We start from the raw sequence: 22,083 nt of genomic DNA, 5'->3' as shown, positions 1-22,083 counted from the left end.
TGGGGCACACAGCACTGACGATGCTGATGGACGATGCAGAAGGAGCTATCTCATTCTGCGCGTCTACCTCCTGTATAAGACAATCTGCTCATGTTCCCCTTGCATTTGGCTTGGTCATGCCTCCTGTCAGTTGTTTGTCTTGAAGTGTCAGACTCTCTTTGTTAGTTGTAAAGAAAATGTTTTCCAAAATCTGAGAGTTTGAATAACCATAGTTTATGCGTCAGTCCTTATTTCATGTAACAATGGTTGGTATTTTATTAAAAAAAAAAAGCTCATTCAGTTTGCAACTTAAAGTCCCAGTTTCTCTCTTTGAGACAGCCACAGGCACTTTGATGTGCAGAAGTGATGAATACCCAGTTCCATGTCATCAAACGGAATAGAAAAAACAGACCTGTAGCAGTAGAGGCTTAATAAAATTGATCATTTTTACTGCTTTGTCAGGGACATCCTGAAGTGACACTGGCTTTTCTCCTCTGGTTGCAAGTGTGTGACTGAGGAGCACGGTGAGGGTGTCCGCTCTTAGTTCATTCTAGGGGGCTGGCAGTTTAACCTGCTAGTCCTTTGGTACCACCTGTGCAAACAGCATCACAGCCCTGAAGGCTGTGGACGTGCTGCAGAGGGGCTTAGGGACCCTGGGTGGGCTGTTCTTACCCCCTCTGATGGGCTTTTCTTCCCAAGTACGTGCATAAGTGAACCAAGAACCAGAACTTACCGTAAGGAGAAGCAGGTGTACAGTTTAACTCAGTGTTCTTGGTTATGCTGAATTTTTCAGGAGCATGGCTCCTGAATTTGCTGCAGGAGACGTTAAGCTTTAGATGGGGGTGGGTGGGGGTGGGAGTGGGGGAGACACTTCCCCAGGGAATATTTCAGTGTGGCTTCTATAAGATAAAACAGTCTTACACAAGAATCAGTGTGAAGCACTATATAACTGTGAGACGCCTGTATTTGTTAAATGCCTATAAATATGTTTACAACTAACTGTAAAAGCAGCTACAAACTGAATGAACGGAAACACTTACGGAAAATGCACTCAATGCTGCATCAAAATGAAAATGTTAGAGGTTCCTGAAAGTATTAGCCTTTTGAACTCAGGATTATCCTCAGTATTTAACATGGTGATAGAGAAAAACACTTTATAAAAAATACAAACATTAAGGTTATAAAGACATGGAATTTGAAACAGTAACATATGCTTGATTATGAACGGAAAAGATAAACAGTCGATTTACCTTGAATAATACTTTCCAAAGAAATCTAAATTATTCATGGTGTTCTAAGTCAACCTTGAAAGCCAGTTAATGTCCTAGCACCCTAGAAGTAGTGCATTAGGGGGAGGAAAAAAAAACCCAAACCTGAACAGTCTGTTGCCGATGAAAAAGTGATGAGCAGACTCTGTACCAAGCCTTTGAGTCCCCTTTGCTCTCTGGTTTTCAGGCCAACTTCTTATACACTATTGTCTGTCACCAGCTGTTGGTCTGCCCTTGGTCTGGAGGCAGGGGGACGGCGGGACAGGAGTGACAGGAGGAGGAAGGGATGGGGAATGAAGTGGAATGACCCCAAACAGACCAAAGGGACCAGCGCCGCCCTCCTGTGGCGTAACGCTTCCTGCCTTACTTCGTGCCCCTGCCCCAGTGGCTCTACCAGCCCAACAGCCTCGGTGCTGGAAGAGGATGATATATGGCTCTGGGGTGATGGAGTCTCAGACCATGGCTGGAAGCGTTAGCATTTACACGCCCTTTTACATACATGCGGTAAAAACAACTCACTGAACAGCAGGGAACAACAATCTTTGAAACCCCCATTTTTTCATCTCTAAGATATATGGTCCAGATTAAGTTACCTCTGGATTCCCCTCCAGACTTCAGACTCCATGATTCACAACCTGAGAAAGTCTGATAGACTTGGGCCTAAACTCTGACTCTGCCAGCGTGTGCCTCTCGGCAAGTCACTGCCCTGCCTGCAGCCTCTGCTCCCTCATCTGCGACGTGCTGCGGGCTCCCCTGTCTCACAGAGCAGTTTCAGGGTGACGCTGGAGGTGACCACGGAGGACAGGGTTCGGTGCCCGCCATCCAGTCGATGTACGGGAAGCGTGACTGTTCTGGCTGCCCCCAAGAGCCACGAGGGCCTTCCCTGGTGGCTCAGTGGTAAAGAATCCGCCTGCAATGCAGGAGACCTGGGTTCGATCTCTGGGTCAGGAAGATCCCCTGGAAAAGGAAATGGCCACCCACTCTAGTATTCTTGCCTGGGAAGTCCCAAGGACAGAGGAGCCTGGTAGGCTGCAGTCCATGGGGTTGCTAAGAGTCAGACACGACTGAGCGACTTCACTTTCACTTTTCACTTTCATGCACTGGAGGAGGAAATGGCAACCCACTCTAGTGTTCTTGCCTGGAGAATCCCAGGGATGGCGGGGCCTGGTGGGCTGCCATCTATGGGGTCGCACAGAGTCGGACACGACTGAAGCGACTTAGCAGCAGCAGCAGTGGCGACTAAACAGCAATAACAAAGGGCCATGGACAACTTCCCCGCAGGGCGGGACACTTAGGCTCACCCTGAATCTTCTAATTCAAGAAAAGGATGCTCAACAGCTCTCTTGGCAGATCTTTCCCAAAGAGGCTTAAATATTTCAACTAGATTTTTAAAGAATTCTTTAGATTTTTGTACAAGATAGACATTGCACGGTGGCATTTATCAGAAGCATTGTTGTTTTTGCTAGTTAAGAGACACAGTGGTTTCCTTCCCTAAATTTCACAGGATACCTGACTCCTAACATTTTTCCGTTTGCTGTTTAATCACTCATTCACCATGGCCTCAGAGTTGAAGCATGACATTTAAATTGAGCGTTATTTGCTCAAAGACATCAAACTTGAGAGCAAGATACCAGGCCCGTGGACCATGCTGTGGCGTGCTAATTAGAAGCACTGACCGCCCTCGGTCTGCTGTAATTGGAGCAGGGAGGTCTGGGGCATTATCTGAGGACTTCTGCTTTTCTGACCCTGATGCAATCTGCTCCATCATTTTCATCAGTACCTCCTGGCTACATGGAGAGCTCCACTGGAGCACGATCTTCCTCTGGAAGCAGCATGAGCCAACTAGCCATAATGCTTCAGCTTTTATAAATGCTGGGTTTTTTTCTTCCCCTCAAGCTGGACAAATATTAAAATATGTTCTCACGATCCTATCATTGTTTCTAATGGGGTTAGAGGATAGTATGGCTCAGACCCCAGACCTTGGTCTTGACTGATTTCCATAACAAGATGGAGTCGTTCTCCGATTTAAATATCAGTAACTCATCAGGGCAATTTTGACACTGAAGAAGTGAATGTCGTGGAACGAGGACAGGCTCACTGAGAACAGCGTGCAGGCCCTTCACCCCCGGCACACCTTTTAGGGTAGGAGAGTCCAAGTGTGTGCATGTGACTGCTCAGACCAATGGAGCTTATTCCGCTAATTTACTAGAAGGGTCTTTTAAAAGACATGTTGACAGAAGTCAGCGGTACTGACCATCTCATGGACCAGAGGCAAGTGAGAGGCAGGATTATTCATGAACTGACTTCAGTATGGAGCTGGGTGGAGGGACTTCTGGCCTATTAACAAAAGAGCCAAGCTTCCCTGTGTTTGGAAGCATGTGTGTGAGTCACTCAGTTGTGTCCCACTCTTTGTCACCGTAGCCATTTCCTTCTCCAGGGGATCTTCCAGACCAAGGATTGAAGTTGGGTCTCCTGCACCACAGGCAGACTACTGTCTGAGCCACCAGGGAAGCCCATCTGGAAAGCATGAGGGAGTAGAAAACACATCACAGAATCAGGAATTAAAGAGACCTTATTCAAATCCTATATGCCAACACTTAATAGCTGAATGACTCTGATCAACTTAACCTGACTTCACCAAATCTTTTCTCCTTTCGAAAATGTAGAATTAAGAGTAGCACAGCAAAGTTGCCATGAGATCACAGATAATACATACAAAGAACCCAGCCTGGTGCTTGGAATGGAGTGATGCAGAGCAATGATAATGATAATAATAATGTCAATTCAGAGCCATAAGGGGTTATCTTAAGCAGATCAACTTCATATGACTGATTAATTTAAATGGCGAATTCATTTCATTCCTGATAAACACAATTTTCTTTCATGGAACACACGTTTCCAAACATAAGGATCACCAGGAAGGCAACATGGACCGAGTGACGGTGCTGGGGAGAGCCTGGAAAGGTGGCAGAGAGAGGGGGACGGGCGATCTGGCGCTGGGCTCCAGCTGCTGCTCTCGGCTGGCTCAGAACAGGCTGGCAGACAAGTGCGCCCAGTGAAGGGGCAGGCCTGGGTGCACTCTGGGTGCACCGTTAGCCCCTAGTCCCTAGATTTCAGCTCAAGAAGCAGTATGGTTCACATTTAAACTTACTCTGCCAAAACCACCTCCAAAAGTATCCCCAAAGACCATGGAGGACAACAAAGAAAGAACACTTCTCATTGGTTTTGAACCTTAACTTTCATATTTACTACCTTGGAGGCTGTAGGGACATTTATCTTAACTTTTTGGAAAACGTCTTCATTCTACTGTAATCTCATTATTTAAAACTATCTGTGTAATCTTATTTTCAGGGGTTTTTAATTTCATAATAAAATTCCAGCTGAGCTGAAATTAAGCATGGATGCTCTTAGATCAAGAAGAAATCCCATGTCCTGAGCAAAGTTTAAACCCACCAAGCCCATTTAAAAGCAGAAATCAAAAGAGTAGGGAAGAGAAACACCAGGGGCCGTGAGCAAGGTAGAGAGAAGCGTGAGGTCGGGGATCTGTGGGGTGGAACCACCAGGCCCCGCTCGGTTCGCACACAAAGCCTCCGGTCCCTCCTTCTGAGGGGTGAACCATGGAAGCTGACTTTGATCCCACACTCAGAGGAAGCCTAACAGCTCCACGGCATCACAGCAGTCTTAGAAGCTCTGCAATCCAAGAGTCTCCCTTTTACACAACTCTTTGGAGAGTTGATTGGGACTGGCAACCATCATAAAGGTTTTCAGGGATGTGGACATGAAGCAATGGATCTCTGCAGGCCGGAGATGAGAGACTTGGGGCCAATCAGCCAACATGCCCCGTTCCCCACAAAGCGCTAAGGAGCGCGGATCTCTGGGTCAGCTGTCGGGGTGGGGCTCTGCCTAGAACAGATGATGACAAGGTCCTATTTTCATCCACACGTCGTGTTATGTTACTGTTTACTTTTTTAAATTCATGGTTTTCAATTTCCCTAAAATCCTTTGCCTCTTGGAAGACCACAGAGATTTACCCCAGAGAACCCCATCAGCTCTGGCTGTATTCTAAGTGTCTCTGTTCATCTCGTTTCTGTTATGTAAGACGAGGACCCAAGTCCGGACGTTTCCCAGGCAGTAACTGTGCGTTCCCGTTGCAGGCTTACTGTGACATGGAAACGGGTGGAGGTGGGTGGACAGTTATTCAGCGACGTGAAGACGGCAGTGTTGATTTTCAGAGGACTTGGAAAGAATATAAAGTGGTATGGATATTCTTTAAACCATCTGAAAATAATTTTCCTTGCAAAAACTAACTTTGAGAATGTGCAGGACTTCCACCACAAATCGAAAACTAACCCATGACTTTTGATCATTTTTTTTTTGTCTTGAAACCAAAAGGATCTTTCTAACTGGTGCTTCTGTCACCACGTTAAAGAATGGTCCAGTCGGTGTAACGTAAACGAAATATCAAAACAAAGGCATGCGAAAGCTAGTGGGCTCAGCATTTCTAGGGGTAGACTGCTTCACAGCATTTCACACCTCTGCAAACTAAGGTGTTTATGATGATGCTTCTTTCTTAAGATTTTTTTGATGTGGACCATTTTTTTAAAAGTCTTTATTGAGTTTGTTACAACACTGATTCTGTTTTATTTTTTGGCTTTTGGCCAGCAGGCATGCAGGATCTGAGCTCCCCCACCAGGGACTGAACCCAGACCCCTTGCACTGGAAAGTGAAGCCTCAAGCCCTGGACCAGCAGGGAGGCCCCTAGGATAATGTTTCTACTGGGGGTTCTCCAAGTCCTTCTAATTATTCCAATACCAATCTCCTTCTGGTAACCGCTTAGCTTCTTAAAACTGATTTTTTAAAAACCTTATATGGAAGGTCCCAAAGTTTCACAGCACAGGAAGGAATTTCTGCTGAATGTTTGATGCTTGTTCCACGTTCAGTTGATGGACTACTGATTTCAAATATGTGAAGGGGAAAAAAATAAAAAAGTGAAGTAAGTGAACTTTTCAACTTGAATTTCAGGGATTCGGGAACCCTTCGGGTGAACACTGGCTGGGAAATGAGTTTGTTTCGCAGGTGACGGGTCAGAAACGCTATGTGCTGAAAATACACCTAAGAGACTGGGAAGGGAATGAGGCTTACTCGCTGTACGACCACTTCTATCTCTCGAATGAAGAACTCAACTACAGGTGAGGAAATTACATGTCACTGAAACGAGTTAAAAGACTTGCCGGAAGTCAGAACCCCACTGTATTAACCAGAATCTGAATGACTCAGATCAGATCAGATCAGATCAGCCGCTCAGCCGTGTCCGACTCTTTGCGACCCCATGAATCGCAGCATGCCAGGCCTCCCTGTCCATCACCAAGCTCCCTTAATGGGGAAAAGCAGCTTGGCTCTCAGAGTTCTTTGCTGCCCTTAGGCAAGTGTCTCTAGTTTTAACATTCTAATTCTAATGATACAAGGGGAGCTTTAAGAGACAGAATTGTGCCTGTTGTGTCTGCTCTGTAGCCTCAGAGCACAGATGAACCCTGCCTGGCAGGTAATTATTTGCAGAATAAATGAATGTTGTGTCCTTATAAGATACCATGCCAATAACACAGCAGATGTATGTGTATTGCTCAGTTGTGTCTGACTCTTTGCGACCCCATGGACTGTAGCCCACCAGGCTCCTCTGTCCATGGAATTCTCCAGGCTAGGATACCGGAATGAGTAGCCATTTCCTTCTCCAGGAGATCTTCCCAATTCAGGAACTGAACTCGGGTCTCCTGCATTTGGCAGGCAGATTCTTTACCATCTGAGCCACGGGGAAGCCTAACAGATATAATGAGTATGCTGTTTCCTTCCAGAAGGTTTTAAAACTTAAATTTATCTTTGTGAAGTTCAACCACATTCAGTTGCTGCATTCCATCCCAAACTCAGGATGAGCTCCAAGCTCAAGAGAGGCATGACTAGCTGGGTGGTTGGGCAGCTGGGTCCTCTGCCCTGGGCTGCAGGAAGATGGGCTGGTTCGCAGCACAGCCTCAGTATTTGCGTCCTCCCACCTACTTGGCGGAGCTAATCTCGAATGTTCCAAGAAAAGCACGGACAGTTCTGAGTGGGAATTGGCTCTTTGGCGCTAGAATGGCCTGAGAGTGGAGGCAGAGCAAAGGGGCTCCGCACCCTGCTGTGTGCGGCCAGGGCAGTGCAGGGGTCAGGGCATCTCGCCGTCACGCAGGGGCTCAGGATGCCTGTCGCTGGCAGGGGCCAGGGGGACGGGATGCCTGCAGGTGACCCAGGAACTGGTCTGGGAAGATACAACACAAGGGGTCAGGTACCAGCACACCCTGAAGGGAGTCTAGAAGGCACAGGCTGGGGAAGAATGGAGGGGCTCCGGTGGCCGCAGGGCACACGTGAGACACCTACTCTGATGTCAGGCAGGAGAGAAGGTCCACAGCAGTGTCACAGCAGACAGAGGTCAGCTGGCCTGCAGTCCTGGCTGGATTTCACCGATGCCCAATTCAGACCCTCTGCTCAATGAAAATTCCAAGACCTTAGTAGCTTGGGGGGGGAAAAAAACCTGTGATTTTTAAAGTCCTTGAGCTGGCTTCTAGGGGAGGCCGCAATGGACAGCTCAAAAAAAAAAAAAAAAAAAAAAAAAAAGGGCTGAAAGCCGGCCTGCTGACAGCTACCTGAGAAGTGCACACCGTCTCGTGCCCCACTAAACGGTGGGCCAAAATTCAGGAGCACATCTGAAGACATAGTGTCTGACAAGCTTTGACATGACTTCTAAGAAGTCAGTCATTGGCTCTCATCACACACAGAGCTGGGCTGCCCAGAGTGGACCGGGGCTCAGATGAGTGAAGAGATAGGTGTCTGGGCTGCAGTGCAGCCCCAAGGGGACTCTAAAGAGATCAAAAACTCAATGAAGTTTTAGACATGAGTGGCTGGTCACTGTTTTACCTCCAAGCTAAATATTTTTTCAACTGGCAACAGTTAGAACTCTACAACAGAGAAATTAAAAAGAAAGAAAGAACACAAAAATTAAGGATTAGACTATTTACATAAGAAGATTTTACAAAATGGGTCATTACCCTTGTATGCTGACATTATAAAAATATTTTAAACTGTGATGGTTCTTAACAGATATATTTCCTTTAGAAACACAATCAATTTTTAGATACATGATGTAAAGAAGCCCAAATTTGTTTAAAGCTCAGTTTAATTTACTTGACATTATAGGGCAAATACTACACTGAAAAAAATTATTATCCTGATAAAACACATCAATGTGATAAGAAAACTGGGATGTGACTAAAACTTAAAATAACTATTGATATTTCAGAATGCCAACTGCATGTAGCAGTTGTTTTTTACTAAAGGAATTTTTCTCAAATGTTAGAAAACTGAAAAAAATACATGTTATAGGAATATATAAGTGCATCAATAGAATATGATTCTTTTTACTAAAACTAAAAACTATTGGTATATTAAACCTTAAGAATTGGTCACGTTTGTGGTAAAGAACTGCCTGCCAATGCAGGAGATGTTAAGAGATGTGGGTTCGATCCCTGGGTTGGGAAAATCCCCTGGAGAGGGAAATGGCAACCCGCTCTAGTATTCTTGCCTGGGGAATCCAGAGGATCCTGGCAGACTACAGTCCATAGGGTCACAAAAAGTTGGCCATGACTGAAGTGACTGAGCACACACACACCAACATTCTGGTAGTTCCATACAAACACTAAGATTTAATTATTAAATATTGGCATTACCTCTCTCATCATTCCACTGTGGTATAAAAGCGATGGGTACCAATTTAAAGCAATTTCGAGAATGTGGCTATTCTTGATAAAGTTTTGAAAAAAAGCCAACTTTAACCAGTGGGCCACACAACAGAAGGATCTAAAGGCAGTCATTCATTTCAGTCCTGCCTGCAATTAATGGGACGGGCCGGGACAGAAATTTAAAGTCCTTCTGTTACATGGCAGCCTGGATGGGAGGGGAGCATGGATACATGTACATTGCTGTCCCCCTGAAACTATCACAACATTGTTAACTGGCTATACCCCAAATACAAAAGTTTAAAAAAAAAAAAAGCAAAGTGCTTCAAAACCTCAGAGATGAGCAGAACTGACATGAACATGTTACACCAGGTATACAGAGGTTGTGCTGGAGCCCGGGGTCATGACTGAAACACAAGAGGGGCCTGAAATCAAGAAACTCAGGCCCTGCTTTGTGATGAGGTTTGCAGAGTTACAATATTACAAACAATTAAAAAATCTAAGTTACTAACACAGAAGTTATTCAGGGGTAATGCTTTATGGAACCTACTGGGTAAGGTCCCAGGCACCCTCAACGACTTCCTCCATAACCACACACTGGGTGCCCCAGCGTGGAGCCCTAACAGAGGGGCAGCCGCGACCAGTCCCCGTTCTGCCACGTACGGCGTGTCCCTCTGGGCGAGTTCCTGTCTCTGAACCTCAGCCGTCCTACCTGTGAGATGGCGGGTGCCGCATGCCTACCTTGGGGCTGTTCTGGGCACTGGGTCTCACGTATGGGAGTGCGTGGTGTGGGCGCTGAGAGACAGGCCCCTGGCCAACCTTTCCTCCCGGCTCCACCTTCTGTTCCAAAATGAATTCCAAGAAACCCTACTCCTTCCAAGATAGTTGCCAGCACACATGAGCTGGTGTTCGCAAGATGAGTGGCGTCTAGGGGGCTTAGAGAACAGGAGCGTTCCCAGGATGGGAGACTCAGCAACCCCGGCCCAAGGCCCACACAGCAACACAGGCTCGGTGCAGGCTCTAGCGTCCCCTAGACCCTGCTTCCCTGGCCCGGGCTCCCCTGGAGCAGGGCACACAGCCCCCCGGCCCTTCTCCCCTCCTCCTGGGCAGACACGCTGCTGGTGGGGAGCCAGATTTTTGCGATCTCCTAAAAGCCAGAGCACAAAAGAATTGATGCTTTTGAACTGTGGTGCTGAAAAAGACTTGAGAATCCCCTGGGCTGCAAGGAGATCCAACCAGTCCATCCTAAAGGAAATCAACCCTGAATATTCACTGGAAGGACTGACGCTGAAACTGAAGCTCCAATACTTCGGCCACCTGATGCGATACGCTGACTCACTGAGAAAGACCCTGATGCTGGGGAAGATTAAAGGCAGGAGGAGAAGGGGACGACAGAGGATGAGATGGTTGGATGACATCCCAGACTCAATGGACATGAACTTGGGCAAACTCTGGAAATGCTGAGGAACAGGGAAGCCTGGCATGCTGTAGTCCATGGGGTCGCAAAGAGTTGGACACAATTTGGCGACTGAACAAAAAGCCTGGGCCATCATCTGGAGTTTAATGAACAGTACGCTTATTGTTTCTCAAAGTCTGGCAGGTTTATTACAATACTATTCAAAAATGAGGCCAAGCAGCTACAGGCGTTGTTTTCTACATGGTTCATGAGACTTCTACACCAAGTGCAATGGTCCTTCCTGGTCTGCTGCCCTCCCCACCCCCACTGGTCATCTCGGGACTTTGATTACTATTTCCATGATATGGAAAGAGGATCCCTTCACAACGCATTTTCCCCTCTTTTGTTTATCTGAAAGCAGCAGGAAAATAAATTATAGGGCCCCGAAGTCCCTGCTGATGCTGTGCAAGTGATACGCGGTGAAGGTTTCATGAAAACATTCCTCTTTGCCTAAGGGTTTGATGATAAGTTGGTTCCTGTTTATACCAGCACAAAAACATTTTGTCCTGTTAGTGCATTAGTGCACTAACCGGCATAGCACACGCTTCTGTAGAATGAAATTCTTCATTGTAAAAAACTTTCCACTACGATAAATCAACCACCCAAGCCAATTATGTTTTGCTTTTTTTTTTTCTTCTGTTTTTCTTTGCATGCTCACAGGATTCACCTTAAAGGCCTCACGGGGACAGCCGGCAAAATAAGCAGCATAAGCCAGCCAGGAAATGATTTTAGCACGAAGGATGCAGACAACGACAAATGCATTTGCAAATGCTCACAAATGCTCACAGGAGGTGGGAGGATTTTTCTCTCTTCCAATTTGTGTTGGCAAGGAAAGGTTTCAGAGAGTAAAAGGTTGGCTATTCAGACTGCAACCTGTGATCGGTGACAGTGTCCAAATTTCATAACTAGATGGACTTGCTCAATGCGGGGAGGTTTGTTTTTCGCTTTTTCGGACTGTTGAGTTTTACGCACGAATGTGATATGGAGCTAGAATTGTCGCTAGGCCAACTGTGTCTCCTCAGGACCTGGCCCTGGCAGGGAGAGGGGCCATGTGACCCTGAGCAAGCTCTCCTGAGCTTGTGCTGAATATCAGATGTTAGAAAGATGGTTTAATTCCATTTTGCTTTATTAGAAAGGTTAAGAATTCAAAATGGCAACAAAGCAGTGACGTGGATTCATTAGTATAGGAATGTTTCTAATGAATAATTTATAGTTCAAACAAGAATTTTTCAGTTTTTTTTAAAGATGTCATTAATATATAGCAAACACTTATAATGCAAAGAAAATAACTAAACAACCTCCTTTTCTGTGCATCAAATTAAAATGAATGATAGTCCAGTTTAAATTAAGGCCTTTATTTTCAGGCTGTTCTTGCCTTCTATTGATACCTCCCATGCTAGATCTCTCAAAATAAAAAAGAAACCACATTCAAAAACAAATCTGATATAACAGTCACTTAAAAAGCTGGATGAGTTCTCAGAAGCATGTCAGAGTTTAGCGATAGGGACCAACTGTTAGGAAACGTATTCTTCTGATTCCTAAAACTTTTAAAGTGGAATAACCAGAGCCAGTTAATTGTGACCGAGACCAGAAAAAAAGTCTGGCAAATGCTGTCAAAGTTAGTTCTTAAAAACACTGAAAGATTGAAATCAGCAATGAAAATTCTGCCAACAGTGCAGACTAAATGTAGAGGCAAACAGGAAACTGGCAGTGTTGAATCTGTAGAGGCCATGAATTGTATCACCAAAAATTCATTCATTACTCACCCAGGAAAACCAGAGGAAAGAGCTGAGGTCAATAAATCTTACAAGTATGAGGGACTGCGTCAACAAGTAAAGGATCTAAACTTACCATGTGTTAGCACTGCAGTTAAGAACTGTTTACAGGCAAAAGGATTTATTTAAGAAAATAATGTGAAATAAAGTAATTTTCAAGTCTTTCAGTGATACTGAGAGACGGAGGCTCCATTAAGAAACTCAGTCTTTCGGTTCCTTAGAGAATGTATTTTATGTATGAGTACATGGTGGTAACATTAAGCCTTCCTTATTAGCCAGGCCCACTTCAGTAATTATTTCAACCAGAGAATGCTATTATGCGGATTGTGTAAAAGCTGCCTGTCTCCCCCATCAACCATAATAATCCTTTTTAAAGCCAACCAGGGGAAGGGGGTGGGGGAGTGAGCCCTTGGAATCCTTCCTGTTTGCCATTCCCACACTGAGCCCAGCAGTCCACTCGGGCGACAGCAGTTTTCAGACCACCCGAACGTCAGGAGCTACTCAGGAGAGTATCAGTGCATTAATAACCAAGGAAACAACAGATTTATTTACTCAGATTAAGATTTAGGGCCGAGAGTGGAAGTGGAAAGCAGATGGGAAAGAAGAAATGTAGCCCGAGAGAGAGAGTGTAGAGGTCAGATTCCAAGCTGTGGTCTGTACCAAGGAGAAGCCAGCTAGATTTTTGCATGTACAGTAAATTCAATAGCTGAGTCAGGCAGCAGGCTCTGGAATGGACAGACTCATAAGTGTGTAATATTCCTGAATATTAGGAAGGATTATGAGCCTCACACATAAACGTCTTATCAAATCAACATTAATCTGAATCAAGTAATGGAGCTGTTACCCCCGGAAAGAATTTAGGCATCTGGATGGAATAATTGGTGACCACAGAGCAGCACGTGAATATTAGAATAGAATATACGCACCAGAATACTTTTAAAGAAATAAAACAGGCCCTACAAATACTTGCCCCTGAGGTAATGGTCACATTATTTCTTTTACTAGGTTTGGAGATATCAAGAATAGTTGTTATTTTTTTCTGTATTTTAAAATTTTATACAAATGGCATCATACTGTGTAAGTCCTCCCAACACAATATGAAGGTTTATCTGAATTAAGACATGTAGATCGAGGTCACTCCTCTCCTCACAAACCCAAGGCCTCTGGGGAATGACGTTACCCCAGACTAGTCCTTCAGGGGTAGGTGTGGATGCCCCCCGAGACCCTCGCTTTACTTTAGGGCACACACCACTACAGCCGAAAATTTTCTTTTTGTTTCTGGGACTTGAAGATTTGCTTTTTATCTAGCTCCACTGAGTACTTAAAATCTAGGGTTACGCTTTCAACAAAAAGACTTTCTTTGTAGTGGAAGGGCAGCCTGAATCAGTCTGGTCCACCGTGTGGCTGGGACAGGATAGATGGTGAGCCTGGCCCCATGAGACCCACCCACCCATTCTCCAGGTTCTGACCCTTCCCCACTTTCAGCTGTCCCCTGGCTCTCCTAGCCATGTCGGCGGGTGACTGGCCCTTCCCCACAGCACAGAGAAGGGAGCTCCTAAGAACGTGTGCCTTAGGGAGCCACGGTCCAACTAGTGCAGAGATGGAGAGCCACGCTCCCCTCTGCCAGGCGGCTCTCCCCACACTCAAGAGTGGCTCCGGGCACATGCTTCACAGACCTGGGATGTGACTCTCTGAAGAGCTGGCATTTCCCACTCAAAGGTGAGACAGTCAGGGCTGCCTGGCTCCTAATTCCTTCTGTGCTTCCCTTTCACAGGCTGGTGGTTTGATGCCTGTGGTCCTTCCAACCTGAATGGAATGTACTACCCACAGAGGCAGAACACAAATAAGTTCAACGGTATTAAGTGGTACTACTGGAAGGGCTCCGGCTACTCACTTAAGGCCACGACCATGATGATCCGTCCAGCAGATTTCTAAACTCTGGCACCCACCTGAGGGACAATGTCTTGCCCTGTTTCCAGAGACTTGCTCCCAAAGCACTAAAAGACTGCACGCCGTCTCCGCATCCGGCTTGGACGAACTGCCCACTCGGTGCAGAAGGGGCCGTGAGCTCCCAGTGCGAGCCCCGTGAGGCTTACCCCTTGAACCCGCATCACTCAGTGAACCGACGCACAACCCCAGACAAGCCACAGCCTGGCGTGGTGACCCGGCAGAAAGCCTTCGGGAAGATAAATCTAAGCTCGCAAACGAGACTGACAATTTACAGACTCTGTTGTCACAACCAAGAATGTTACGCGCGAGTTGATCAGTAAATAACTGGAAAACAGAACACTTATGCTGTGTAGTAGAGATAACCTTGGAACTGCATTTTTCCAAGCACTGTTTATAGACTGTGTAAATATCTATATGTCCTGAATTCAGCATCGCTATCATAATTAAAAGGAAGAAAAAATTCTGCAAGCCATAAAAATACATTATATATTCAGGGATTTTTGTGAGAAGTGGTTATTAGTAGTTTTAATATTTGGAGAAGGAAAAACATAGCTAATGCATTTTTCTGCCTCCTCTTAGGAGCTTTAAATTTTCATTTTGAGAACAGCATATTTACGTGTGTATTGACAGCTTAGTTTTAAGTTAATGCTCAAATATATATATTTCAAAGTTTCCATGGTGAAAACTTTCAGGATCTCTGAAATTATTAATAGAAACGTGTTCTTTTGGTATATATGAAGATTGTACTATTTTTTCCTGCCTTGCTGTTAAATATGAAGGTATTTTTAGTAATTAAATATAACTTATTAGGTGAGAGGACCACATTTAACTTCTATGATAATATTTACAGCATTGTAATTTGATTATGAAACAAATGATTGTGCTTCATGACAAGGAAAATCTTGATTTTTAATGAAGAAAATTATACATTTAATTTCATGACAAACAGGCTTTCCTATCTTTTACTTACTATTGTAGAACAGAAGTCTTGTTTCTCTTCTACCAAGATGTATTTTAGGGAAGTAGGCTATAATGCAGTTTGTGGTTGAGAAACCTTTCCATTTGAAACAGTTACAAAGCTATGCTTCTCAAGCTAGATTCACCCCACAAGTTAGTCAGGGGAAAACCATAATTTGCATCAGTAACAATCACTTAAATCCTACTAAACTTAAACCAGGAGTCAACTTAAAAAAAAAGTGTTCTGGAGTGCAAAACCAAAATCTGCTATTTATATAATCAGATCAGATGCTCAGTCGTGTCCGACTCTTTGCGACCCCATGAATCGCAGCACGCCAGGCCTCCCTGTCCATCACCAACTCCCAGAGTTCACCCAGACTCCGTCCATCGAGCCATTTATATAATAGTATACGGAAATATTTACAGAACATTTCGAGAGCACAGATTTAAGCTCAGGACTGTGAAAACTCCTAGAATTTTAACTCTGTTGAAGTTCCAGGATACAATTAACACTAATAACATTTGTGTAATGCACCATAATTTGGAAGCCATTTCTCATAGATTCACAGTTGAGTCAGATGTTAGGAAACTTAGAGCCAAGTCTGCAGCCAGCGTTACCTGTGTCTGTCTCACCTTACGCTATTCTACCACTACATTTTTTCTTATCTAATTTATGTCATGCCCACATCTCCCCTTTCTGAACTTAGTTTCCTAACACCCAGGTGTTGCTGAGCAGACTCTGGACACACTTCTCACCATGCTGTACCTTCCCAACAAATACATTAACCAGCGAGTAACCTCCTGTCTCAGAACAGCTACTCTCAGTACGTGTAAGAAGGCACTGTAAATTTAACAGAGGGTGACTGTATACACGGCTTTGTACCGAGCTAAAAAACATCTGATAATAAGAAAATATCCCTGCTCCAGAAGAAACCATATGTTTTCATGATATCTCAATGACCATATGACAGACGCCGAGGTGGGGAAATGAAAATACAGGAAGAACTGGCAACAACACACTTCATTTACAGCACTTGTCCATGTAGGCAGATAAAGTGAGTTTCAAAGGTAAACATCACTATGTTACTCAGTGTTACATATACTCTCTCATGTCAGAGAATGGGGGGAATTTGCATCTTTACTTCACACTTCAACTCCTTACCTGGTATTTCAAACAACACGTCTTGCTGAGAGCAATTTTTCTTCTTCTTAAGAAAACATTTATAAAGCCAAGACCAAATCAAACAGCAGTCTCAAAAATGGAAACAGAAACAACAACTAAATAAGCCCCAGGGAGGTAAAGTTCCATTTCTTACTATGTGACAGTCATATGGCATTCTCAAAGCTGAAAAACCTGGAGACAGGTCACAGATTACAGATCATCAATTATCTTTCTGGCATAATCTTTTGAAAGAATAATCTGTTACAAACCAGTTAACATTTGAAAACAAAAGCCAACTTCTGCACAATCTGACTTCCAAACAAACCTGAAATTACCTACTTATTAATCTTTAAAAACACTGGAACCTGGAACTTTCCAACTAAGAATTTGAAATACCAGAAAGTCAGTAAAGCTGAAGTTAAGTTTTAGAAAAAACACCAAAACAGAAAGACCACATCATAATGCTAGCACGCGGCCACTTTTATGCCCATCAGTTCTGTTAACAGTAACAGCATTAATATTTGAAGTAGTAAGCCAGACAGAATAGCACTTTCTCAAAAATCTTGCCTTCTTTCATTACTGTGTTTCTCAATCCTAAGGACTTCCATAATTAAATTTTGGGGGATTATATTCCTCATGACTTTTTGAGGAATGGTCTCACATTTATTCCCACAAATAGACAAAATGCGTTAACTTTTGCAGATGTGTCATTTTAGTTATAAGTATAATTGCTATTGATTTAATTTTAAAAACCTTGAGTATGTATCTATGCCAATAACAATTTCCTGAAAATACCAAATTGCACTTATCATCATAAAATAATGTGTGACTTACAGGAGCTGCAGGGAAGTAGTTAGACAGTTCAAATGGTTCCTCGGAAATCCAGTGACCCATTTCCAAAGACCACAGTACCTGTAAGTGACAGAAGAAGCAGAGCACTTTTAATAAATCTATCAGGCTTTTAGTGGACAATAAACCAATCCCAGGGACGGGGGAGCCTGGTGGGCTGTCGTCTCTGGGGTCGCACAGAGTCAGACACGACTGAAGAGACTTAGCAGCAGCAGCAGACCACTTTAAAGATACAGCAAAACGAAAACAAAACAAAAAAACCCCAGCAGTAACTACACACTCCATGGAGCATCCTGAACACTGAAGGGCTATCAGAATCTTCAGGTTGTGTAAATGTTACAAATATTAATGAATGCTTGGTTAAGGAAAAACATCTCTGGATGGCTAGAAGCCTGGGTTATTATTATATCTGAGTGAGGCCAAATACTGAACACCACTCTACTTCTAAACATATGAAACACTACATCTTCCTAAATTCCAGTTTCCAATTTAGACAGTTGTTACAGACCATCTTAAGCAAATAACACAGAATCTCATTAATTAAAAAACTCCATATATTTGGAGACGATAGATCATAAACCTAATTTCAAAGAGCAAAACTTCTGGGGTGTAACTTTATTTTTATCATTTGCTAATATCTTTAGGAGAAGTTTTCTATAACACATTGGGAAATCCTTCTCACCCTTCAGAAGAGTAAAATGTCTCATATCATAAACAAGCTTTCATCATCATCATCATAACATTTTAGAATAATCAAAACAATGCTTTCGCTTTTACTTCAACAACACTTGAGATCCTGCACTCATCTCTATGATGAAACTTCCTGAATATCTGTGTGAATTAAACTGTGTGAATTAAAGTACAGCTAAAATAAACAAACTGAATTACGTAACTCACACTTATCTTTTTATCTGCAATTTCCTTCTTTCCTGCAGTCAGTGAATTCATTCTACGTCTCTAGAGTTGTGATGTAAAGTTTAAGGGTTTTTTGCGGACTTACTAGGAATGAAGTCTAAATCTTCCTTTTTGGTAGTTTCTAAACTTCGGACCTAGAGCCAGACATCCTGGAATGTGAAGTTAAGTGGGCCTTAGAAAGCATCACTACGAACAAAGCTAGTGGAGGTGATGGAATTCCAGTTGAGCTATTTCAAATCCTGAAAGATGATGCTGTTAAAGTGCTGCACTCAATATGCCAGCAAATTTGGAAAACTCAGCAGTAGCAACAGGACTTGAAGAGGTCAGTTTTCATTCCAATCCCAAAGAAAGGCAATGCCAAAGAATGCTCAAACTACCGCACAATTGCACTCATCTCACATGCTAGTAAAGTAATGCTCAAAATTCTCCAAGCCAGACTTCAGCAATACATGAACTGTGAACTTCCTGATGTTCAAGCTGGTTTTAGAAAAGGCAGAGGAACCAGAGATCAAATTGCCAACATCCGCTGGATCATGGAAAAAGCAAGAGAGTTCCAGAAAAACATCTGTTTCTGCTTTGTTGACTATGTCAAAGCCTCTGACTGTGTGGATCACAATAAACTGTGGAAAATTCTGAAAGACATGGGAATACCAGACCACCTGACCTGCCTCTTGAGAAATCTGTATGCAGGTCAGGAAGCAACAGTTAGAACTGGACATGGAACAACAGACTGGTTCCAAATAGGAAAAGGAGTACGTCAAGGCTGTATATTGTCACCCTGCTTATTTAACTTATATGCAGAGTACATCGTGAGAAACGCTGGACTGGAAGAAGCATAAGCTAGAATCAAAATTCCCAAGAGAAATATCAATAACTTCAGATACGCAGATGACACCACCCTTACGGCAGAAAGTGAGGAGGAACTAAAAAGCCTCTTGATGAAAGTGAAAGTGAAGAGTGAAAAAGTTGGCTTAAAGCTCAACATTCAGAAAATGAAGATCATGGCATCTGGTCCCATCACTTCATGGGAAATAGATGGGGAAACAGTGGAAACACTGTCAGACTTTATTTTTTGGGGCTCCAAAATCACTGCAGATGGTGACTGCAGCCATGAAATTAAAAGACGCTTACTCCTTGGAAGGAAAGTTATGACCAACCTAGACAGCATATTCAAAAGCAGAGACATTACTTTGCCAACAAAGGTCCATCTAGTCAAGGCTATGGTTTTTCCTGTGGTCATGTATGGATGCGAGAGTTGGACTGTGAAGAAAGCTGAGTGCCGAAGAATTGATGCTTTTGAACTGTGGTGTTGGAGAAGCCTCCTGAGAGTCCCTCAGACTGCAAGGAGATCCAACCAGTCCATTCTGAAGGAGATCAGCCCTGGATTTCTTTGGAAGAAATGATGCTAAAGCTGAAACTCCAGTACGTTGGCCACCTCATGCGAAGAGTTGACTCATTGGAAAAGACTCTGATGCTGGGAGGGATTGGGGGCAGGAGGAGAAGGGGACAACAGAGGATGAGATGGCTGGATGGCATCACTGACTCGATGGACGTGAGTGTGAGTGAACTCCAGGAGATGGTGATGGACAGGGAGGCCTGGCGTGCTGCGATTCATGGGGTCACAAAGAGTCGGACACGACTGAGCGACTGAACTGAACTGAAACTTCAGAATCATTCATGGAATATCAGTCTGAAATATCTCCTTTTTAATATTAAACCTAGTACTTACCCAACATGGGACAGCATTTTGTTTTGTTTCTAAGACAAAGTGAGTATGATGGTGGAATAAAGATAAGAACGGAATACAGGGTCTGAATGGCCATTCTCAGCACTGGCCCAGATCTTACTTTCAACAGATGCGTTTACTTACTCAACAGCCATTTCTTTCTGCTCACGATCCATTCATCTGTGAACAACTTATTGAAAGCCTACCAAGCTGGCTCCTGGAAATCCAGGAGGATTTACCCTAGAAAGATTTACCTTCTTGCGGGAGGCATGAGGGGAAACCACAAACGCTGATTTCTCCAAAGCAGTGCTGGGCACACTTACAAGAGGAAGCAAACTAGCTCAGGCCGGGAGAGCCACGACAGGGTCCACAGAGGGGCTGACACTGAGTAAACGTTCACGAGGCAAAGGCAGAGACAGGCCGAGAGGAGAAGGCATCTCAGCACAGGGAGCCCACGTGTCAGGACGGCACTGAAGCAGGCGCTTTCTTTTGGCTGCAGTAGAGGCAGCTTTGGAAGAGGCGGTCAGAAAATAGGGTCGGCGGCTCCACACGGTAGGGAAGGTTTGCTAGCATACCCTGTTTCCAGCCCTGTGTGCCAAGGACATCAGTGCAAACACAACTGCTGGGGAGGAGAGTCAGAAGACACATCACAGGAGACGGAACAAACAGCCCGCGGCGTGGGGCTCACACTGACACAGTGGGAAAGGGGTGAAAAAACGGAGAAAACCTGCCTCCATTAGAGAGAGAGCAATGAGCTGGGTCCTCAGGGATCCTAATCTTCAAACAGATCTGTGTGTACCTGGGCGTTTTGTCATTGAATTCTCTTTTTCTTTCCCCCTGATTTTTGCTGTGTAACCAACGTTAAAAAAACAAAAAACAAAAAACAACAACTTAATGTATTAATTCAGTGAAAGAAGGTATTAGAAAATTTATAACTCTAGACTGAAATCATGTTTGTACACAGTTCTATATGGGTGGTTAAAATAACCCACTGCAGTAACATACTGTTTGCCTTACTTTTATCGGTCAATGTATGTTATCATTTACAGAGACACATTAGCTCCCTACAAACTCATATAATTAGCCCTGGACATAAACTGTGGAAAGTTTCAAATCAGGTTCATTTCCGACATGAAGCATGTGGAAGAGCAGCACAGTGAGAAACACCACATTGCAATGAGAGAATCCAGGGAACCAGCCTTAAAAATGGCTTTGGAATTTGAGTTCAAATGGAATCCACATTAAAATGTCAACTGACTTAAACAATCTCTGGGAGAAAATTTACGTTCTCTGAATGTGTCCCTTTCTAAATATTTTGAAAATAAAACCATCAGGCATCTACAGTAGCATTTTGGTGAGTGAATTAATAAATTTAATTTATGTAGGCGTCCAAGGAATGAATACTGTACAGAGATAGTAGAAAACATTGATTGTAATGAAATCATCAAATCAGACTGTACTTTTTTTTAGAGTGTAAATTTTTTGCTTTAGTGTTTTCATTAGCTAGATTTATCTCTACCTTCAGTTCAGTTCAGTTCAGTTGTTTAGTCGTGTCCGACTCTTTGCGACCTCATGAATCGCAGCACGCCAGGCCTCCCTGTCCATCACCAACTCCTGGAGTTCACTCAGACTCACGTCCATCGAGTCAGTGATGCCATCTAGCCATCTCATCCTCTGTTGTCCCCTTCTCCTCCTGCCCCCAATCCCTCCCAGCATCAGTGTCTTTTCCAATGAATCAAATCTTTATCTTAGTAGAGTATTCAAAGGGAGGAAAACCTACTCTGTAAGATGGCAGTTAAGGCTGCAAGTTTAGTTAAAAATAAAAGGTTAGGGACTTCCCTGGTTGTCCAGTGGCTAAGACTCCAAGCTCCCTGGGTTTGATCCTTGGTCCGGTAACTAGATCCCACATGTCACAACTAAGAGTTAGCATGCTGCAACTAAAGATTCTGCTTGCCGCAAGGAAAACTGAAGACCATAAGTGCAGCAACTAAGACCCAGAGCAAATAAATACGTAAAAACAGTAAATAAATAAACAAAAGTCAGTACTAAATCAACAAGGTTAACTGGGTATATATTTCTCATAATAAACATGAAAGAATGAAAATAATCAAGAAGTTATCTAAAGCAAGAATGGGCTGCATGAATACAGAGGACCAAATCCCATGAACACAGCCCTCAAAATGAGCGCCGAGTTATTTCAGCATCCACTGCAAATGAATATATTTCTAACATTTTAAAAACTATTACTCATAAAACTTGAACCCTGTTGATGAATTTAAATAGGAC

The 22,083-nt window shown here is 43.7% G+C and overlaps 2 protein-coding genes across 29 annotated transcripts in view; one reads left to right on the top strand and one right to left on the bottom strand.

The window, feature by feature from the left end:
- Window positions 1–18,052, top strand: part of ANGPT2 (angiopoietin 2) — a 60,735-nt gene extending 42,683 nt beyond the window's left edge. The window contains exons 6-9 of the mRNA XM_086379744.1: window positions 5,402–5,503; window positions 6,270–6,436; window positions 11,124–11,254; window positions 14,013–18,052. Coding sequence (XP_086235870.1) covers window positions 5,402–5,503; window positions 6,270–6,436; window positions 11,124–11,254; window positions 14,013–14,173 — 561 coding nt within the window. The 3' untranslated portion in view covers window positions 14,174–18,052. The remainder of the gene's footprint in view (window positions 1–5,401; window positions 5,504–6,269; window positions 6,437–11,123; window positions 11,255–14,012) is intronic.
- The window catches only part of MCPH1 (microcephalin 1), a 232,385-nt gene that overhangs the window by 116,664 nt on the left and 93,638 nt on the right, over window positions 1–22,083 (bottom strand). For 25 of the 28 annotated variants that reach the window (XR_015155995.1, XR_015155994.1, XR_015155997.1 and 22 more), the window contains one exon: window positions 17,142–17,219. The exons of the other annotated variants lie outside the window; for them this stretch is intronic. Coding sequence is in view for 21 of the 25 variants with exons in the window: in XM_086379712.1 (XP_086235838.1) it covers window positions 17,142–17,219 (78 nt within the window). In the remaining 4 variants the exon portion in view is untranslated. The remainder of the gene's footprint in view (window positions 1–17,141; window positions 17,220–22,083) is intronic. 28 annotated transcript variants of the gene reach the window in all.

This window comes from Bos grunniens, chromosome 27 (genome assembly GCF_055505025.1).
Source record: "Bos grunniens cultivar Pamir isolate PY7600 chromosome 27, Bosgru_T2T1.0, whole genome shotgun sequence".
NCBI lineage: Eukaryota > Metazoa > Chordata > Mammalia > Artiodactyla > Bovidae > Bos > Bos grunniens.
Note: the sequence above shows the minus strand (reverse complement) of the source record. Positions and strands in the feature narration are given on the sequence as shown.